The sequence below is a fragment of the Sorex araneus genome, chromosome 1 (genome assembly GCF_027595985.1).
Source record: "Sorex araneus isolate mSorAra2 chromosome 1, mSorAra2.pri, whole genome shotgun sequence".
NCBI classification, from domain to species: domain Eukaryota; kingdom Metazoa; phylum Chordata; class Mammalia; order Eulipotyphla; family Soricidae; genus Sorex; species Sorex araneus.
This window is the reverse complement of record NC_073302.1, coordinates 215,887,582-215,909,938: the sequence shown is the minus strand read 5'-3', so window position 1 is coordinate 215,909,938 and position 22,357 is coordinate 215,887,582. Positions and strand designations below refer to the sequence as shown.

Genomic DNA, 22,357 nt, shown 5'->3' with positions numbered 1-22,357 from the left:
GAATTTACTGAATTTCAATAACTGCTATAGTACAAATATCTTTATAAATAGTTCAACTAAAATATAGTAGCTATATAAAAATAGTCATATATGGGGCTGGATAGATAGTGCAGTGGGCGGGATTCTAGAACTGACCCAGATTCTATCTCTGGAACCTTATATGTGCTGGGAGTGATTGCCTGAATGCAGAGACTGGAATAAGACTTGAACACCAGTGAATGTGGTCAAAAATGTATATATATATATATATATATATATATACACACACACACATACATATATGCATATGTGTGTGCCAAGGTTTGTGTATGTCTATAAATGTATATATACACATACTTTATTAGGTGTCTTATAATGTGTCTCTACCACTCAGAACATAAAGTCGTGAAGAGAAAATATGTAATTATATGGCTAGCATGACACAAGGGTGTTGGAAACATAAAATTAAAGACAATACCTTCTTTTACTTTATTAATATAGGCCTTAGATAATATTTTCTAAGCGATTTCTGCTTGAGATCAAAATACTTAGTTGGGAAGAAATTTTTGTTAGTGCACTTTTAAAATCTCTATTAATATTTTGAGATTAGAGAAGTGAACTACTAATTAGAAGATTGATATTTCAAAGGATAATAAAAATAGGTAATATTTCCTCTGACACTTGTACCCTAAAAGATGTCACAGAGCTTTCAGCTATAAATTAACTGTATATTCTCAGTCTACTCCAATAATTTCAAATATACTTGAACAAGAAACCATATTCGAACAGAGCCCTTACATTTCAGACTGATTTGGACATAAGTGTGGCTATTCGGATGATCATCTACACAACATGTGTTAATTATACACAGATAATACACTGACCAATGTACATTTAAAATTCTACAATGGTTCTTTTATTTTCATTACTCTTTCATGAACAGGAATGTAAATATCTTAAAATGATTAAACATTTTGTAAGCAAAATCTGATATCTTATACCCACAAAATGATTTAACATATAGCCAAAAATTTAAGTCTTAAAAGTTTAAGTAACAAAAGTAATAATACTTTCTACACATGGATATTTTATCGTGTGTTAGTGCTAAGAAAAAGGATTATTATATCTATTTTACTATTTAATCCACTAACATAAATCATAATCATAATAGCATGGTGCTTATGGTATTAGGTAAAATTAAATGACATCTGAAAATATAAGAAGTAGAATCATCATCATCATCATCATCATCATCATCATACTGTTGATCGTCGATTTTCTCGAGTGGTCTCAGTAATGTCTCCATTCATCCTAACCCTGAGATTTTAGCAGCCGCTCTTTACTCGTCCTTTCCAATGGTGCCACATTGGAGGCTCTTTCAGGGAAATGAGATCCATCTTTGTTACTGGTTTTGGCACATGAATATGCCATGGGGAGCTTGCCAGGCTCTCCGATGATGAAGTAGAATATTCTCTCTATCTCTCTCTAGGGGAGTGTAGTAGGCCATACTGGAATATGTTCAGGGCTGGCTCCTGGGAAGGTGTTCAGGAAATATTCCTGACAGCGCTAAATGTGTCAGGTATAGAACTGGGGTTATTTATATGTAAGGCAAATACTGTAGCCTTGCACTATGTCTCTTCTAGTCCAGGAGTAGGATATTCTTTTAAAGATATCATTATCATAAAATATACCTGAATAGAATATTATGAAGTAAAACACAAATAAATTTTTGAATACTCGAAATTAAAAGGTAGTCAAAAGTAGGCACAATTTACAATCCTACTATTTTATTTTTTGTCAAATGCCTAATACTAATTCTTTCCACATAGTACTATATATTTTGAAATAGATTTTATGTCATCATGCACTTTTACATGTTATTTTATACTGTATTTTAAGATAACCAAATACATTTGATGAAAGTTGAGTGTAACAGTATAACAATGACTTTTTCCATACATGATAATGGTTCATTTATGTCCAAAGTTCCCTTTTTTTCCTAGAAAAAATCAGCAGCACCAATACAGCTCTTATTAAAATAAATAAGTAGTTTTCCTCTTTTTCCAGAGTCAATTGCAAACTTACTAGGAATAAAGCATTTACTTTCATAGCTTCTAAAAGAGATCAATCCAGGGTTTATAATATTTGGCGTGAATCCTGGCTCATTGTGTAGGCTGCTTTATAGCTTAGTAAAAAAGAAACAAATTAACTTTCACAGTTTCTTATTCTTCAGAGAGAAAAAAATAGCATAGCCAAGTAATTGCACATCATTTTGGTAGAGAGACAGCAGACAATGCATGAAAGTTACTGAAGGCAAAGAATTAAAAAAACAAATGTTTTCCACTTAGGCCATCTAATGATTCACCTGTAGGTCATTTGTTATTTTACATAAAAGCTAGTAGACAATTTTCTGATCTTATTCATTCAGATGGGTTCTCCATGAAGAACTCTAATGGAATCAAAACATTTTAGTCCAAAAGAAGGTTTTGTCTCTCACTGTCACACACAAACAAGCAAACATACTCAAACACACCTAGATACACTTCAAAAAACTGTAATTGACAGACAACATGTGAAAAATAAAAGAAAATATTGTAAAACAAAATAAAATATTGTTTATCAAAATGTTATATAAAATTATGTAATATTAGATATAAATGTGCCTGAAGCAGGAAGTTCTTCATTCTCTTAACAACTTCTTCAATGGTCTTGAAGACATTCCACACTGATCTCTTCCTCCTGTACATCTCTGGCACCAAGCAATTCATCATGTTAACTTCTCGACCCAGGTACACATAGCTGCTGCATTCGGAGATGTTCATTCCATTGACAGCAAATGGAATGTCAGGAACTAGTGTCTTTCTATGAACATTGTCTTGTTGAGATTCAGCTGCAGTCTGACCTTTCCACTCTCACGGTCGAAGTCGGCCAAGATTCGTAAGTTTGGCTGATGTGTGGTGTTATGAGAATGATGTCATCAGCAAAGCAGAGATGGTGTCTTGCTGACCATCTATCTTCACTCCCATTCCTTCCCATTCCAGTCGTCACATGATGTTCTCGAGGGTGGCATTGAAGAGTTTCAGTTAAATGGTATCACCCTGCCGAACCCCTCTCTTTATGTCAATGATCACTTCCTTGTAGAATGGTGAGATCCTGATGGTGAATCCGTAATGCAGCTCAGAGAGAATCCTGATGTACTGAGTTTTAATGCCCTGTTTGGCTAGGGCTTTGATGACCACTTTAGTCTCAACAGAATCGAAGACCTTCTTTGATTCTGGCTCTGGGCACATCTTTTTGACTCCACTGTTCTTCCTGCACTAACATACGCCCGCGTCATTGATCTGGGCCCCACACAAACAGTATGAGAATGCTTTTTGGGTCTCGAAAGAGCTATGCTTGGAGTATCACATCTCACTCAAGTGGGAGAAGGAATCCGGAGTCACAAACTGCATCGACGATCAAGAATCAGGGATGCTGTCTCATTAGCCAAGGTGCTAAAGGTCAGATGGGCCGGAAACGTAATGTGATTCAGAGACAACCGCTAGACTAGAGCTGTTACCAACTGGATTCCACGGGACGTCAAAAGAGTGCCTGGGCACCCCCCTATGAGATGGTCAGACTTCTTCATCAAAACCCTTAATGAATGGTTTGAGGCTCTTCCTGTTCCTGGAGCGAGCAGATACCATTGGGCTACACTAGCATGCGACAGGGATGAATGGAGACATTAATGGCACCCTCTTGAGCAAATCAAAAATCAACGGAATCACAAGTGATACAAGAGTAGCACTGTCACTCTCACTGTCATTTGCTCAAGGGGACACCAATAACGTCTCCATTGTGATACTTGTTGTTACTGTTTTTGGCATATCAAATATGCCATGGAGAGCTTGCCAGGCTCTGCTATGCAGGTGGGATACTCTGGGTAGCTTGGCAGGTTCTCTGAGAGGGATGGAGGAATCAAACCCAAGTCAGCTGCGTACAAGACAAATGCCCTACCCACTGTGCTATCACTCTAGTTCAGATTATCAGGTAACTCTAGGCATACAGGCATTCAAAAAGTATAAGCAAATTCCTCCTTGCATTTGGCACTAATCTTCTGTTCATCTCTCTTCTTTTCAGCATTCATTCAACAGGCACCTATGCATTATGGGATTTGCCAAGGGAAGGTCACTATGGGGCAACAGTGGCTGAAACATTTAATATGGTGGCCAGTTTTACACAGAAGAATGCAATAAAGAAAGAAAACAGAAGGAAGAATTGATGCAAAGTAGAATAAAAAACACTTTTATACAGAGAAAATATACAGAAAATAAAATCTTTACCCCTACACAGTAATGCCATGCAATAATATGTATTTAAATGTAGCTGGTAAAAATACATCAAAATTCCTTCCATGGTCAATTTTACCACTAACCATAACACTAAAATAAATTGAAGTCATAATTATTTGTGGGCTGTTATTTGCAAATATAATCATGTAAGACCTGGCACTGATGGGGGTGGTGAGATAGTACAGCAGATGATGTGCTGGTCTTACACAGAGTGACCTGGGTTTAATCCCTGGCACCATATATGGTCCCCAAACCGAGCAGGAGTGACCCCTAAGCACAGAACCAGAAGTAATGCCAGGCTAGTCTAAAACAAACAAAAAGAACCTGACACTGATTTAAAAAAAAGTTTAATTTAAATCTTAAAGATAAATCAAGCTTTAAAATTCATAAAATCTGCATAATGAAAAATCAAGAGTAAGGTCACATGGGTGGTGTTGGAATACTAAATGCCTGAAATGACTGTATAATTAACAACTTTGTAAATCATGGTGTTTTTAGATATAAATACAGAAATGCATGTTGGTCAGGTAGATGGTTCAAAGGTCCAGATCAAATGCTTTGCGTGTGGGATCTCTTGGTTTTATCCTTGGCACCACATGTCCCCAAACACTGCCAGGTGACCCAAAACAAAAAATAAATGTTGCCGAACTGTTAGAAATATCCTTTTTCATAGAAATGAACTTCCCAATTATCAGGTTTTAAAAATAATTTTTTTGGCAAAGAGATTTGCATGTAGCAGATTTGTGTTCATTCCCCTGTACTATATATCGTAGACTGAGAAGATGCACTGCAGCACTGTCCTCCCGTTGTTCATCAATTTGCTGGAGCGGGCACCAGTAACATCTCCATTGTGAGACTTGTTACTCTTTTTGGCATATTGAATACACCACGGGAAGCTTGCCAGGCTCTGCTGTGCGGGCAGGATACTCTCTGTAGCTTGCCAGGCTCTCTGAGAGCGACGGAGGAATTGAACCCGGTTCGGCTGCATGCAAGGCAAACACCCTACTCGCTGTGCTATCACTCCAGTTCAGACTGAGAAGGTAGCTAGAAGTAAAGCCTGAGCACAAATAACAGTGGCCACATAAAGAACCCTTGTATAAATGAAAAATGTTTTATGTTCATCACTTATTTGTATTTGAAGATCCTTGAATGCCAGAAATTAAATTATTTTCAATGTTATAATATGTGCATATAGTGTTATGTGCATATAGTGTATATGCATATAATGTTATCAAAAGGTTGTTTTTTTATGGTAAGTATTGAAGCAGCAAGTATCATTGTAATCATGTGTAGAATATAATGCAGAAGTTTTTGCAAGGCATGTAAAACAAAAATGGCATCTCTGGATCCAGAAAGATTGTGAGAATATAGCAACTAAAGGGGGGGATTCAGTTAAACACATCCTCGAGATATAAAAACCGCATCCAGATTGATATGGGAAAGATCAACCCACCTAGAAAAGAATATAGTTAGCTTGAATTTGTGTAGGGAGAGGGTCATTATTTCAGAGAAACATCTAGCATCAAACACTTGCTATAATCAATAAACATCAGACGCTATTCTGTGACTGCAAACATGTGTGGTAACTCATCAGATAAGCACTTGTCTAGGGTGATGGCTCAAAGGACTGGAGCACCTGCTTTGCATGCAGGACACTCAGGTTTAATTCCTGACACCGCATGGGTTCTGAAGCAGTGCAGGGTCACCCCTGAGTATCTGTCTAAGTACAGCGGTGATGGCTGAAGAGCAAAGCACACGACAAAAACAATGAATAAGAATGTGGTAGCACGTCTGGCTCTGCAGGAGAACTGCTGGTTTAGAAAATAATGGCCTCCATGGATAGTAGGGGCTTTCAGGATCATCAGAAACTTAAAATCAGGATGCAGCTCACCAGAAACGGGAAAATCAGACAAAGCTAAACTAGGAAGTCTGAGGAAAGGTGCCATCACAGAGTAACACAGTTTTAACGTAAGTGGAGATAAGACTAATTACTCATTGCAGACCAAAGAAATCCCACAGATGACCAGGTGAGTAGTACAGGGGCGAGGTCTTTGCCTTGCCTGCTGCTAACCCAGATGCGATAACCAGCAGCTCTAGGGGCACTACCAGGAGTGATCCCTGAGGACAGATCCTGGAGTCAGCTCTATGGGTACAAATGTTCCCCACAAACTCCCCCCCTCCAAACTCACATTTTCCCCAAGAGAATATGTGGGGGGGAAATCCTTTGCCTTTTCTCATCTACTCAGATGTAGGTTCATAAACCCACTGTATGAATATCTTAGAAATCTCTTTTGATGCCAAGTGTTCAAAAGCTCCCCTAAAAGCATGTGTCACCTCTACACATGGCACCCACAGATAAAGAAACACATGGCACCCTCTAACAGGAACACTCCGCAGGAGGCAAACACTTGATGATGGTAATTATTTCCTTGCTAATCAAAATATATTACATAAATCCCTAGCCTATATCAAAAACACTGATCAAAAACATCTAATAGAAATAGTAGGCAAATACATGTATGTGCACATGATTCCTAAATACAGAACTTTGTACATTACCTTTTTCTGAAAATGAAAACAGAACTTTGCCCTAGGGATTATCTTAAAAATAATATCACTAACATTTGCTAACTGCTACTCTAAACAGAAATTGATACAATTTTCAGAAATAAATCTGAGTACTGTGACTTATTTTGCTATAATTACAGTCATTCATATCAAAGCTAATTCCCTCTTCAAGATAAAGTCAGGTTTTCTATAATTTAACCTCATCTTGACTGTTGGTTTAACAGAATTCTGCCTCTACATGTTGTCAGCTCTGCTTGGAAAGGACTTGTGTGCAAAATGATAATCAAAGAACATGAGTAAGGGACTGAGACTTTGTATTGAATATAATAGGTTGTTTTCAATGTTTGTGGTTAGTTGCCAATGAATGTGTAATAATTATAACAGCTAAAAATTACCTTCAGTAAGGAAATGAGATTCTTATTGATATACTGCAATATTAGAATTGTTGAGCTTCAAATTATCATGTCAATAAAATGCTGTTTATGTAAACTTTTAAAGTACTGTAGACTGTGAATTTATTAAATAAATCATACTTATAATGTAAAGTTAAAGAGAAAATGCAAATGATGCATAATCTCTTTAGTGCCAAGGAAAGAAGGATAGAGAATAGATAGAAGCAAGCTTTAAGTTGTTCTTAGAGAGATGTGGATGTTAAATTTTAGGTCAAATGTCAAAATTTATTAAGGTACATTCATACTTTTACATAAGACTTTTCTATTTTCTATAAAAGTTCTTATATTTGGAATAGTATATAATTTAATATGACATTTCATTAACATAAATTTTACTTTTTCATTGCATGAGAAGCTAGATTCAAATTTTCTCCACTTAACAGAAAATGATAATAGTTCTATGGCTGGAGCAATAGCACAGTGGTTGGGCGTTCACCTTTCATACGACCGACCTGAGTTCGATTCCTCCACCCCTTTTGGAGAGTCCGGCAAGCTACCAAGAGTATTGAGCCCCCACAGCATAGCTTGGCAAGCTACCCATGAGTATTGGATATGCCAAAAACAGTAACAATAAGTCTCTCAATGAGAGACGTTACTGGTGCCCGCTCAAACAAATCAATCGATGAGCAACAGGATGACAGTGATTGTTTTGCCTTAACTATGTTCTTTGTTATTTCAGGGAAAAAATTGTTAGGTTGCAGAACTCAGGAAGGAAACTCAAGTTCCTCTCAAAAACCCTAGCAAGAAAGATTATCACCAGCACCTTCATTACATATGAATTAAATATGAATTGTCAAGCATCATAATTTGCTGAAGAACAAGCATAAAACTGAGACTGTTCTAAAGCTACGAATGTCACTGAACCTCACAAGAAAGGTTGTCTTTGATGGTACAATCCTCAAGAAAATGATGATGGTAAAAGTAAATAGGAAACCGGAGGGTGAGTTCAGAAATGATCTGGATTTCCAGGGAATAAAGGAGATCAGAAATGCTTCAAAGGGGTCTAGATAACTGAGCATTTAACCTATAAACCCAACCAAGAATGAAATAGAAATATAGATTCCAATATCATCTGGTGAGAATCACATGGTGAAAGCCCCCTTCTTTTATGTTTTCCTATTTTTTAATATATATATATGCATATATATTGTTTTTTGTATTTTTTCTTTTTGGGTCACACCCGGCAATGCACAGGGTTTACTCCTGGCTCTGCACTCAGGAATCACTCCTGGTGGTGCTCGGGGACCATATGGGATGCTGGGAATCAAACCCGGGTCAGCAGTGTCCTATTGCTCCAGCCCCATGCATATATATTTATAAAAGAGATATGAATTCGGTACCACTCTGCCAAAGGAACATATTTGTATTTCTTTCCTAATATAGAGCACATAGTTAAAATTTGAGGTGGAAATTTTGCTGGAATTGTTTCAACTGGGTTAGCCTACTTATTTCAGGCAGGCATTTAAATCTGTCATCTGGACAATACAACCATACATAGTTTACAAAGACCTTTTAAGAGTAGTGCACTGGCTAATAAAAGTGTGTGTATATGCATCTTAAATGTTTTAGCACAGATCAAAGAGTGAAGGTCTTCAAGCAGATATAAATAACTTTATAATAATAACTTAACAACTCACAAGAAAAAAAAATCCAAAGTCAGAACTATCAAAACATCATTCTGGGAAGGGTAGTCTTTAAATTTTTATTTACACAGAAACACAGCTAAGAGACATCTTAAAATTTATTTATGATTTTAAGTCCAAATGTGTTGAATGTAATTTTTATTGATGCATAAATTTAGCTTTCTCTAATGCTAGATATAATTAGATAAGAAATGATGTAGTTAATCCATTTTATATAGTTGAATCTAAATCTCAAAAGACTAGATTATTGAACATGAATTTCTAAGCCATATTCGTTCTACATCTATTGAAGGTGAGTTTTATGGGCATTTTAAATTCTATATAAGCATTAAATCTTTATTCATATTAAATATTAATTATTAAACTGATAATTACCTATAAGATTTCAAAAATACTTGGTTAAATTAAGTAAATGTGTTTTTTATAAATATTAATGCATTTTGAAAGTTAGCTATTCTGACCACTAAAAGTATTAGGAAAATATAAAAATTAAATATATTTTAAAATTTACATGTTACTGATATATTTATATTCTCTAATATGTGACTATTGTGTTTCTGTGAAATTACTCTTTTGAGTTTCAGAATAAACTGAATAAAATTTCAGTTTATTCTCTCTTTCTCTCTTCTTATACCATTATTTTTATTTAGACAATTGAAAGCAAAAGAAAAAAATGGATCCATTTAGGATGTGTCAAGGCACAAGAAGTTACAATTCTAGAACATTAGAATAGACAAAAATCAATTCAATTTAAAACCATAATGCACATATTAGTATTGTAAAAAAGATAAAGTTTGGTAAAATCTAGAAAACACTATTTACTCCTATATTTACCAATGGTCAAAGGAAGGATAGAAGGTAACTTATACAAATGGGTCACATATCAAAATATTGTAACAGAGAAAAGTAATGTCTCAAAAACACCTCCTGTAAGTCTATTCTATCTGTTGTGAGAACACTAGAACATTTGAAATAGTGAACCATATCTCTTATTCTCAGCAGGATCTACTCGCATGAAGAAAAACAAATAATAAGACATTGGAATTATAGGTAATTTTTTAAGTAGTCTTGTACCTTTACCCCAGTCAATGAAATAATAAAAAATGAAATAAGGTGCTCATCTAATTAACATAATTCCATGGGTTTCTGTATTCATTGAAAACTGAAGAAATAGGAAAGAGGTGACCTTACAGCCCTTTCAAAAATGAGAAGGGTGTGACTCAATGTGTGGTTCTAAGTTGGGGGACAGGTTTGGCATGTACAATATCACAATTTAAAATCTAGGCAAAACAGTCCCCACTCCCTTTACAGTACAACTGGTTATACTCTCTGTGGTACCAGCACTGCTACCCTACGGCACCACAGTACTGAGCTCTGAGCACTTTATCTTCAGACAAAAAGGACCGGCTGATTTCTCAAAAGGCTAGACCAGTCGGCACTCCCACCAACAGTGAATGAGACTCCCTTTCTCCCCGCATCCGTGCCAATACTGGTTGTTCTTATACTTTTTGGTGTGTGCCAGACTCTGTGTTGTATGTTGGTATCTCATTGTTGATTTGCATCTCCCTGATGATAGTGACATAGAGTATTTGTTCATAGTCCTTTGACCATTTGTATTTCTTCTTTGAAAACGTGTCTGCTCACTTCTCTTCATTTTTTGATGGGGCTGGAGGTTTTGTTCTTATAAATTTCTACCAGTGACTTATGTAAAAGATATATACATGCCTCTCAGAGAGCCTGGCAATCTACCAAGAGTATCCTGCCCGCACAGCAGAGCCTGCCAAGCTACCCGTGGTGTATTCGATATGCCAAAAACAGTAACGATAGGTCTCATTCCTCTGGCCCTGAAAGAACCTCCAATCATTGGAAAACACTAGTAAGGAGAGGCTGCTAAAATCTCGAGGGCTGAGTGTAATAGAGACATTACTGGTGCCTGCTCCAGTAAATCAACGAACAACGGGTGACAGTGATACAGTGATACCAGTGACTTATATATCTTGGATATTAACCCCTTATCAGATGGATATTGGGTAACTATTTTTTCTATTCTGTGTGCTATCTCTGTATTCTGGTCACTGTTTCTTTTGAGGTGCAGAAGCTACTTAGTTTAATGTAGTTACAATTTTTGTTTCCACTTGCTTGGACAGTGGTGTTGCATCTTAAAATATGCCTTTAGCTTCAATGTCATGGAGGGTTCTGCCTATGCTTTCTTCCATGCACCCTATGGATTCAGGTCTGATATTGAATACTTTAATCTATTTCAATCTGACTTTTGTATCTGACATTAGACAGAGGTCTGAATTCATTATTTTGCCTGTAACTGTCCAGATTTCCTATTACCACATGTTGAACAGAATTTCTTTGCTCCACTTCACATTTTTACTTCTTTGTCAAAGATTGAGTGATCATATATTTGGAGGTCTGTGTCAGTATATTCTAATCTATTCCATTATTCTGCAGGTCTGTCTCTATTCCAATACCATTCTGTTCTAATTATTATCTCTTCATAGTATAGTTTGAAGTTGGGGGAGCTGATACCTTCCATCTTCTTTTCCCCAAGGATTGCTTTAGCTATTTGTGGGAGATCATAAATTTCAGTAATGGTTTGTCTATTTCTTTGAGAAAAGTCATGGTATCTTTAGAGGGAACACATTGAATCTGTACAATGGGGGTCTTGTGATTATGACATTAATCTTTCCGATCCATGAGCAGGGGATGTGTCTCCATTTTCTAAAGTAGTCATATTATTTGTCTTCAAAAAACTTGAAGTTGAGTTTCCATATGACCCAACAATACCACTTCTGGGAATATATCCTAGTATGGGGGCAAAAATAACACAGTAGAAACGATATCTGCACTGTATGTTCATTACCACACTGTTCAAAATAGCCAGAAACTAGAAAAAAACCGAGTGCCCAAGAACAGATCACTGGTTAAAGAAACTATGGTACATCTACACAATGGAATACTGTAGAGCTGTCAGGAAAACTGAAGTCATGAAATTTGCTTATATGTGAATGGAAATGGAGATTATCATGCTAAGTGAAATAAGTCAGAAGGAGAAGGAGAGATATAGGATGATTGCGTTCATTTGTAGGATATTAAAATAAAGAAGGATAGTGGAAAAATGGGTCAGGACAAATGGTCCACAGTTGGAAGCCTGCAAGGACTGGGGGAGAGGGTAGTTGGGATAGAGAAGAGCCATTATGAGAATAATAGTTGTAAGGGATTGTCCCTGATTGGAGATGATTACTGAAAGTGTGCAAGTGACCAAACATGATGGCCTATCAGTGTCTGAATCTCACATGGTAATCACAAAAGGAGAGAGACAGAGACAGAGACTGACAGACAGAGACAGGGAGACAGAGAGAGAGAGGAAGTGCCTGCCATAGAGGCAGCCTGGGGAATGTGGCAGGAGGGATACTGGATATTGTGGTAGGAAATGTGCACTGGTGGAGGGATAGGTGTTGGAACATTGTATGACTGAAACTCAATCATAAAAGCGTTGCAACTATATCTTAGGGTAACATGGTGACTTAATTCAAAAAATTATTTTTAAAAAAGGACCAGCTAAATATTACTGGATGAGCACCAAGTCTCTCCAGCACTCCTGGTTTGGGCCCTACTCAAAATGAGGATTTTGGAATGCTATGTTAAGTATGATTTACAATTAGTCAATTAGTTTTACCTCTTTGAAAAGCTATATGTGCCTTTATTTTCACTTCATCACTATTCATTTACAAGAGCCTATATCTGGAACAACTCAAGCCCTCCCCCTCCCAAATAGATATGTAGAGGATAAAGAAACTCCAACATATTCACATACAGCATACACACAGTGTAATTCTACTCAGCTATGATCAAATAATAAATCACAGTATTGCCACAACATGGTTGTAACTAGAAGGTATAATGCTGAACAAAGTCAGAAGCAGAGGGAAAGATACAGAATGGCCTCTTCATATATAAGATATCTAAAAACCTAAAGGAATAACAAATGCCCACACAAACATAACTGGAGAGTTGGTCTACAAAATTGAGATTGTCTGATTGCTTGATGTGTGTGTGTGTCTTTATGTGTGTGTGTGTGTGTGTGTGTGTGTGTAATGGGTCCCTAGCATATTGGTGGAGGGAAGCTAAGCAGCTATCTATCACTGACATATTGTAAACCATGGTTCCACAATAAAACTGAATGAAAACAGTACATTTTGTAGATCAAGTGAACAGCTAACCACAATATAATGCTATAGTGGGTTAATAGGAAATCAAATGGTACGACTTTATCTTTCTTCTTCTTTCTATATATATGTATAGTTGTATACATAAGTCTAGAGCTTAAAGAAAGCAATACTTGCTGCAAAAGACATGCTATATACCTTAATAAAGGAAATCAGTTAACAACTTTTCTCTTACGTAGAAAAGTTTTGTAGGATTTATACTGTGCCTACAGAACTTTTAAGCAATTCTTTGCTGTTAAATAAACTTGGATTCAAGTTTCAGTTCTGCCATTTTGCAGTGATGCTATAACTAGAACTTCTTGAGCCACAGTTTTCTTAATAATAATGTATGAAAAATAAAGATATTAAATGAGATACTAAATTATTTAATACATATTTGTACCATATGGAAAACACAAATCATTAAACAGTATTACTATAAGGACTGATAATGATCTTAACAATATAATTTAACATGATATTTATACCATATATATAATTTAACATAATATTTATAACATGATAATTCAAACATAACTTAATAGTTTAAATGACTCCACTATCAACAGAATGAGTTCCAAGACTCCCTTTGTTCACTGCACTTCCCTGGGCAGTGTCTGGGCACATAGTAGTTGCTTAATAAATATTTGTCATAAAAATCTATGATTGGAGCCAGAGCAATAGTTCACCAGATAGGGTGCTTGCCTTGTATGTGACCAACCTAGGTTCAGTCCTTGGCATCTTGTTATGACATCTCCCCCAGTATTGTCAGAAATGGTCCCTGAGTGTAGAGCCAGGAGTAACCCCTGAGCACTGCTGGGTGTGGCCCCCAAATGACAAACAAACAATTCTCCCTATTGAATTTACGGAACTTTAAAATTCTTAACACAAACAATTTTGACTTCCATTTGACATCAACCATAAGTTAAAAAAAATACTTCAACATGGGCTGGAGCGATAGCACATCAGGTAGAGCGTTTGCCTTGCACACAGTCGATGTGGGTTCAATTCCCTCTCAGAGAGCCTGACCAGCTACCGAGAGTATCCCGCCCCACACAGCAGAGCCTGGCAAGCTCCCCATGGCATATTCAATATGCAAAAACCAGTAACAATTAGTCTCACAATGGAGACATTACTGGTGCCCACTCGAGCAAATTGATGAGCAGTGGGATGAGAGTGATATGGTGGTATTTATACCATATCAAAGGAAGAAAAAAGAAAAAATATTAGGAAAACATTGGGGATGAGAAATAATTCAGATCAAAAATTACAAGTCATTCCACTTTTCTTTGATGAACAAAAATTTAGAAAACAAAGCAAACTATCCATAATATAAAATAACTTGTTAAACAATAAATAATAGGAATAAATCAATCTTGTATCTAGGCTGACATCACATGAATTTGAATTGATTTTGAAGTTTAATTACCCTGGTGAGAAAAGGTGATTCTATGATTGCAACCAAATAATTCCAACTTTATGCAATCTGGTGCCTAGCTTCATCTTAGCCGAACTGAGATGGATTCTCTAGAAATAAAGAAGTCAAAACACATACTTATCTCCCAGAATCTTATTGTTTGGATGTTGTGAGAATACCCTTTCTTAGAGCAAATAAATTGTCACATTGCTTTTTATCTCTGACTAGAAAAAAGACGGACAATTTGTACTGATAAGGACCTGCAATCCTGGCCAGATAGGCAAATTGAAGTATCTTAAAAACCTCCTTGACTTACAGTTACCAAATTCTCCATTAATATATTAAAAAACACATCCTCATGACATTTCTCTGTCACTGTCTCTACACAAAATGTTTGACTTTGATATGATCACTGTATATTTCAAAATGCACATACCCAGAGTTTACACATCAAAATAAGGAAAGGTTTCCCTGGAAAACTCTAAACATTTGATATCGTATCAGTTCCTTATTCCTCCCCGTAGGGACCGTTTCCATAAGTTTTAGTCTTGGTCAGTTTGTTGCAGAAGTTGTACATTTGTCCTTATTGATAGAACCCTTCTTTTCTATTCAGCTGTCCTCAGGAATGTTGGATGACCCATTACTGTGATAAGCTAGGTTAGTTGCATGCTCTAAATATAGACAACATTTGGAAAACCACTAAAGGAAAAATAATTAGTGATTATTATACATGTCATTCATGGTTGTTATTACACTTAAAATGTTTAAAAACTGAAAAACTTTTATTGTCTTCACAACTTCAATATATATGTTATTAAGAATGTATGTCATCTACTAAATGTATTTGACACAATTTTCTCTGTGAGGGTACAAGTTTGATTTTTAGTTAGGATAAAATTTGCCTTTTCTAATCAAATAACAGCCTAAATATTTCATTCTTTCTTCAATGACACGAATCCTTTGTATTCATCTACAAAGTCACCACAGCTAATGTTTGATAAGAACTGATGGATTGATGCTAATGAAACAACTAAGCTTCATTAAAATCTCACTGCCATTATTTTCAAGAAAGAATCAGATACATTAAACAACATGTGTATGTTCTCCTCTTCTGTAAAATAGTTAAGGGCTAATTATCATAATTAAAATTATTTAATTTTTGTTGTCGTTGTTTTGGGCCACACCTGGCAGTGCTCTGAGTCCACTCCTGCCTAGACCTCAGTGATTCCTACTAGTGGGACTCAGAGATATTGAGTGATTACACGGATTAAACCCTGTTGGACTGCATGCAAGACAAGTGTCCGCCCCATCTACACTGCCCCCAGGCTCCTAAATGAATTTATCTTAAGTGAAAATATTATCTCAGAAACAATACTAACTTGCATGATAGCTGTCATCTACTAAAACAGTACAGAAGATATTATTCTTTGCCATTTCTATGATATTTTAACTGAATAATATTCGCTGGATGAATAGAAAAACTAAATATTTAGACAGAAAAGTGAAGTAAAGAGCAATATGAAAATAATTGCAATAACTTTTTCATTAAATGTTAATTTCGTGTACTAATTTAAATTGTCAGAAGATGATGGTTCTGTCTTACCTATTTAGGTCTTTTTAAAATCATTTTGACTTGTATAAGCAATTCTTGTTTATGCATCTTACCTCCATGCTTTTTATAAAAGAACAACTCAGAGTTTGCTATGACAATGTGAACACAGAGACAAAGCTTTAAGACTTCAGCTTCATCCTAGTGGAGATCAAACCCGTTTTACTGTGGCCGTTTCATATGAGGTCGCAAATACAAGTGGTAAGATACATGATAAGAAATAACTTACCACAGTTGGCCTCGTCTGATGCATCTGCACAGTCTGGATCCTCATCACAAACCCACAGCTTGGAAATACAATGTTTGGTGGTTTTACACTGGAAATAGTCTGGAGAACAGCTGTTTTCAGCTTTAAAAAAAATATCTATTAAAATATAGGCTGGGATAAGAACAAAATTTTTCTTAAAAATAGACAAATATTAATGAAAATCAATTGAACATGTATTTCATTCAATTAATAAGGCCCTGAATGGGAAAAGTTTCTAACTTTCACATATCTCTATTATAGTACTCATGCCTTTTACTTTCATTGTATATACCAAAAAAATCACAATGATATTTGATATATTTTCAAATTCACAAAACAACAATTAGATGATTTAAAACTCATTTTAAAATCAAAGATTTCAGAGCCTTTCAAATTATTTTGCTTAAAAAGAAATTTGGGATTTTTACAAATATATTTTTTATAAACTGGTAAGTGGATAACCTCATAAAGTATTAGTGAATGAGGGAAAAACAATAGTTATCAAAATCCGTAGTTTTTGCTGAGTTTTTGAAGGAAGAGGCAAACATCAAACTCAAACTATAAACCGCACCACAAATTCTAGTCAGTTTAATGGATCAGTTTCCAGAATGTCTCACCATAAACAACGGGTGCAGACTTCATTCTGAATGCACCATCTTAATCAATTGCTGGATGGCTGCACATTATTTACTGATAAAAGTTTTAAGGGAATAAAATAAAACTTCAGCAAGACAGAAGTGTTGATAGCAGATTTGTTGAAATCCTGCAACTCAACAGGTGCTCTATCATCCAGAATGTGGTGTGTAGTGTGTATATGTGTGTGTATGTGGGTGCATGGGCCTGCCGAGACCTATGTATGCATGTATGGGAACAGTTTTCCATTCCAGTTAATCTAGGAGGTGGAAAGAAGAACTGAACATAACTAAAGATATTCTTATATATGTATCTTCCTTTAAAATTTTTCTTGTTAACATACATTACATCAAATACGGTTTGTTGCTTTTTCAATTTACTTTTTATTTTTGAAATGTGTGTAGACTTGCATGTGGAGTTGTCAGATTAGTCTCCAAGTTTGCTACATCTGTGATTAAACTCAAAGTCCCATGCTTAACCGAAGTAATTTTTAAACTATTGAGTGAGCCACCTTCCCACCCCTTCCTTGGGGATCCCAAACAGTGCACTGTCTAAATCACCCTGATGTACGTGGAAGCTACAAGGTCTGAATCTTCAACTTCATGATTGCTGGACAAACACTGTAAGAACTGAGATATCTTCCAGGTCCCTGTCTATAGTTTTACAAATAATTTTATTTCATGTCTTTGGCCCCATATTTCTACTGATCATTCAATATATACCCGATGAGTCAAATACAATCCCTTAAATCAATTCCATTATTTGAAGTAACTTACGACAATCCCTTTCATCTTCCTCATCTCCACAATCATTTTGTCCATTGCATCTGAGATTTATTGGGATGCATTTCTGGTTCTTGGTACACTTAAATTGACCTGAGAGGCAGATGTGGGTATCTATGAAATAAAAAGAACAAAAAGCCTGAGATGAAAACTGTGTGTTTAAATCAGCACAGGTATAATCAGATAAGAATTGAAAGTCTGTTTATAATGATTGCAGTATGGTAAGAATTTAATCACATACCACAATTGAGTTCATCAGAATTGTCTCCACAGTCATTTTCTCCATCACAGATGAATGCAGGGAGAGCACAGAGGCCAGTTCCACACTGAAACCGCCCTGGCTGACATTTAAACTCAGCTAAGGAAGAAACATACAGGAATCAAAGATTCACAGTCTTGCCTCATGACTTCCTAAACGGGACTTTCTTATGTTCAAAGTATTTATTATATTTAAAATATCCTAGAGCACAAGATGAATGTTTTTAATCCAGTTGATATTAGATTCAGACACACAACTAAACCATGAGCTACTCAAATGTCCCTTGATTATATTTCATAAATTAGTAAGGAAGAAAGGAAAAAACATAAAAACATTAAGTTTATATTTTAAAGGCATAAAAATGTCTTCTGATTTTACAGAATGCATCTTGATAGATTAAATGGCAGAACAAAATTGATTAATTATGTTAAAATTAATGTCCCAAAATTGTTTAGAAAACATTTTTCTTTTATCACTTTGCCATCAGTGATGTGCAAGAAAATGTCACAACTGTGGCTTTTAACTATCACAGTTTAAATTAGGTTTATTGATATTGTCTATAATCCTATTAATATATTTACCTTTTAACTAGTAAATATTTTATGTTACAAGTTATTTTTGTAATCAATTTTCAGAGAATTGCATGTTTTCTTTTACTATTTATTTTGAGCCTGTATATAAATAATAGAGCAATGATAATTACAAAGCATAGCTTATTTGGCATTAACTCTGTCTCAGGCACAGACCAGGTGCTTCTCACACAGTTTCTAATTAAGTTGCATCATGACCTTTATTTTCACCTCAGCAACAACATGATCACTTTTTCAATCAGCACACTAAGTCTTGTGGATATTAATAATTCACAGAAAGATGTGCAAGTTTCAAGTGCCAGACTTAGAATTCATCAGAAGTCTGTAATTACATTTTCTATGACACTCCGTATAACAAAGATCATTCTAGAAAAAATATTTGAAGGTCAAATGACCTTCCCAATTACTTTCAAGGCACTGAAACTCCTTTCCTAGTTAAAAGCTATATGGCAAATTTTCTGATAAGATTCTGAAGTTTCCTGAGAAACAATCATTTTTTACAAAAAAAAAAAGTAAAAAAGAAAAGAAACTTCTTTTTGATGGATGAACTGTTTTACTTTTCCAGCTCATTATTTATCATTGATACTGAGATTAATTTTATGTGTTTTAGTATTTCAAACCAGCTAATCAAATATTAGTATTCTAAATTTTTAATAAAATGATTTGTTATAATTATGATGTAAAACATATATTAACAATATTGGTATTTTGCTTCACAGAAATGCATTCTAAGATGAATATATGTTCTTTGTGTCAAATTTAGAATACCGATTTATCACATTAAATATTTAAACTGTGTGATTTGATCTTTAGTTTTATCATACTGTATATGCACTTATTTCTTTTCTTGTAGATTTACATATTAATTCCTTAACTATTCCTTTACTACCAAACAACTCTCCAATGTGGGATATTACAAGTAAAAAAAATTTAATCCCAGGTAAATGTAACTGGTAAGCCCATTGACCTTCAAATATATCTCTAGAGTGATCTTTGTTGTGCCATTGTATCACAGAAATGTAATTCAGCTCTGATGAAAAAGAATTCCTGATGTATTACTCATAACTCTACTTTAAAATGCAATAATATACAAGTTTTTTAGTATGAGAACTTAAAATAAAAATGCCTGGCCTTTTCAGAAAAACTCTAGGCATTATTAGTATTTCATAAATATCTGAACATTTATTTGAGGTTCAGTGCTTTAGGGCTATTCTTGGAATTATGGGGCAGTGAGTGTAGTGTGCCGGGATTGAACCAGAATTGACACCTGTGAGGCATGTACCCTAACCTGCACTATTTCTCTGGCCTCCTAGCTAATGTTTTCTATATACTGCACATCATAAAATATATATACATATATATATATTTAAATAAAGTGCAATGGAACTTTAAGAAACATTAAAAAAAAGAAACAAGAATCTGAGGAGCCGGAGTGATAGTATAGCAGGTAGGGTTTTGCTGTGGATGTGGCCAACCCAAGTTTGATTCCAACCATCCCATAGGGTTCCCTGGCACACAAGTGGTTCCTGACTAAAGAGCAAGGAGTAACCTCTACAGGGTGTGGCCCAAAAAACATTGTTTTAAACATAAACTGGGGAACATGATCAGTTTTACAATTTTTTATAGAATCACTTTTCCTTCAACTGAATATATTACTTGACTACTTATAATGACTAAGTAGAGAAATGGATTTGAAATTGCTTTTTGTGTGGTAGAAAATTATTTAGTAGAAAATATCTAGCTGACACTAAGGTAGTATACTTTTTTTCTGTGTTCAATCTGAGGATTCTGTAATCAACTAAGGTCAAAACATGGTGACTATGCATTTATTGGTACCTGAAGGAATGTATCATGACTGATTACAAACATTCAATTTGATAGAATAGTATTCATGTGAACTGGAATGATAGCACAGCAGGTAGGGTGTTTGCCTTGCATGCAGCCGACCCGGATTCGATTCCTCCATCCCTCTCGGAGAGCCCGGCAAGCTTCCGAGAGTATCCCACCTACATGGCAGAGCCTAACAAGCTACCCGTGGCATAATCTATATGCCAAAAACAGTAACAAGTCTCACAATAGAGATGTTACTGGTATCCGCTCAAACAAATCGATGAACAACGCGATGACAGTGACAGTGACAGTATTCATGTGGTCCATGGCATAAACTATGAAGGACCATCAATGAAAGGACTACTCATTGTCCCGTGAAGATAAAGTTTAGAATGCTACCTCAAAATGTAGATCCAATCCCTACCAATTTCAGTGAGATATAAAGACATAAATGGTAGGTACTTTTTAAATTTTTTGTTTCCTTTTTCAAAGTAAGCATACATGCATACATTTTTTGTTTTTAAATCCACCCCACAGTGCTCAGGACTTACTCCTATACTGTACTCAGGGATCACCCCTGACAGGGGTTGGGGGCCATATGGGATGCCTAAGATGGAAACCAGATCAGCCACCTGCAAGACAAGTTCCCGATCTGCAGTACTAACTCTCCAGCCCATCAAGAATATATTTTAAAAAATAAAGGAGGTGAGCACCTCCTGGTGAGGTTGAAGAAAAAGTATTTAAGGAAAAGAGAAAGTAGCCATAACATTCAGCATGCACAGTGAGTGAGTGTCCTAGAAGAACAGCCTAGGTAGTTACTGTAAAGCAACTACATAGAGCACGGGCTGGAGCGATAGCACAGCAGGTAGGGTATTTGCCTTGCATTCAGCCGACCCGGGTTTGATTCCTTTGTCCCTCTCAGAGAGCCTGGTAAGCTACCAAGAGTATCCCACCTGCATGGCAGAGTCTGGCAAGCTACTTGTGGCGTATTTGATATGCCAAAAACAGTAACAAGTCTCACAATGGAGACGTTACTGGTGCCCACTCAAGCAAATCGATGAACAATGGGATGACAGTGCTGTGTTACGGCATAGAGCACACTAAACCACTGAAACACAAATTTTAGGGCTTGAGTTAGAATAGTTGATTTAAGGAGCATCCAGTGTCTTTACACTGAATGAAGAAAAAACTAAACTACTCTATTCCTTAAAGGTAAGATTTTAGGGGTCGGAGGGATATTACAGTGGGTAAGGCATTTGCCTTGCATGAAGCCGGCCCAGGTTTGATCCCTGGGATCCCATATGGTTCCCTGAGTACCAGCAGAAGCAATCCCTGAATGCAGAGCCAGGAGTAACCCCTGAGAATCACTGGGTGTGGCCCAAAAAGTAAAAATAAAATAAAATATTTTTTTTAAAAAAGGTAAGATTTTAGGGGGTGGACATATGATGCAGAATTTAAGGTGCATGCCTCATAGGGGCAGACCCAGGGTCAACCCCTAACAAACACAGTATGATAGGCTGGGGTCTGGAGACCCCACCACGTGCATATTGAACTAATGGCTGAGCGACAGTAGTTGGGAGTGGGCCTAGGCTCTGAGCAAGGCTTAGGAGAAGGCCCAAAAAGGGGGGGGGGATGGAAAGATTTTACATATTCATCCTTCTATAGCGTTTTAAACATTTCCCATTTCTGCTTAGAATCTTTGCATACTAAATATAAATCATGATAGTGCTTCCATATTTCTACATGAACCAATGAGTTATTCTACAAAACAACCATTAGAAAGAAACAGTGATGATACTA

At 35.9% G+C, this 22,357-nt stretch overlaps 1 protein-coding gene across 1 annotated transcript in view; it reads right to left on the bottom strand.

The window, feature by feature from the left end:
- Positions 1-22,357, bottom strand: part of LRP1B (LDL receptor related protein 1B) — a 1,943,003-nt gene that overhangs the window by 220,066 nt on the left and 1,700,580 nt on the right. The window contains exons 64-66 of the mRNA XM_055124030.1: positions 18,120-18,236; positions 17,873-17,992; positions 16,446-16,565 (exon numbers count right to left, since the gene is read on the bottom strand). Of these exons, the coding sequence (XP_054980005.1) occupies positions 16,446-16,565; positions 17,873-17,992; positions 18,120-18,236 (357 nt within the window). The remainder of the gene's footprint in view (positions 1-16,445; positions 16,566-17,872; positions 17,993-18,119; positions 18,237-22,357) is intronic.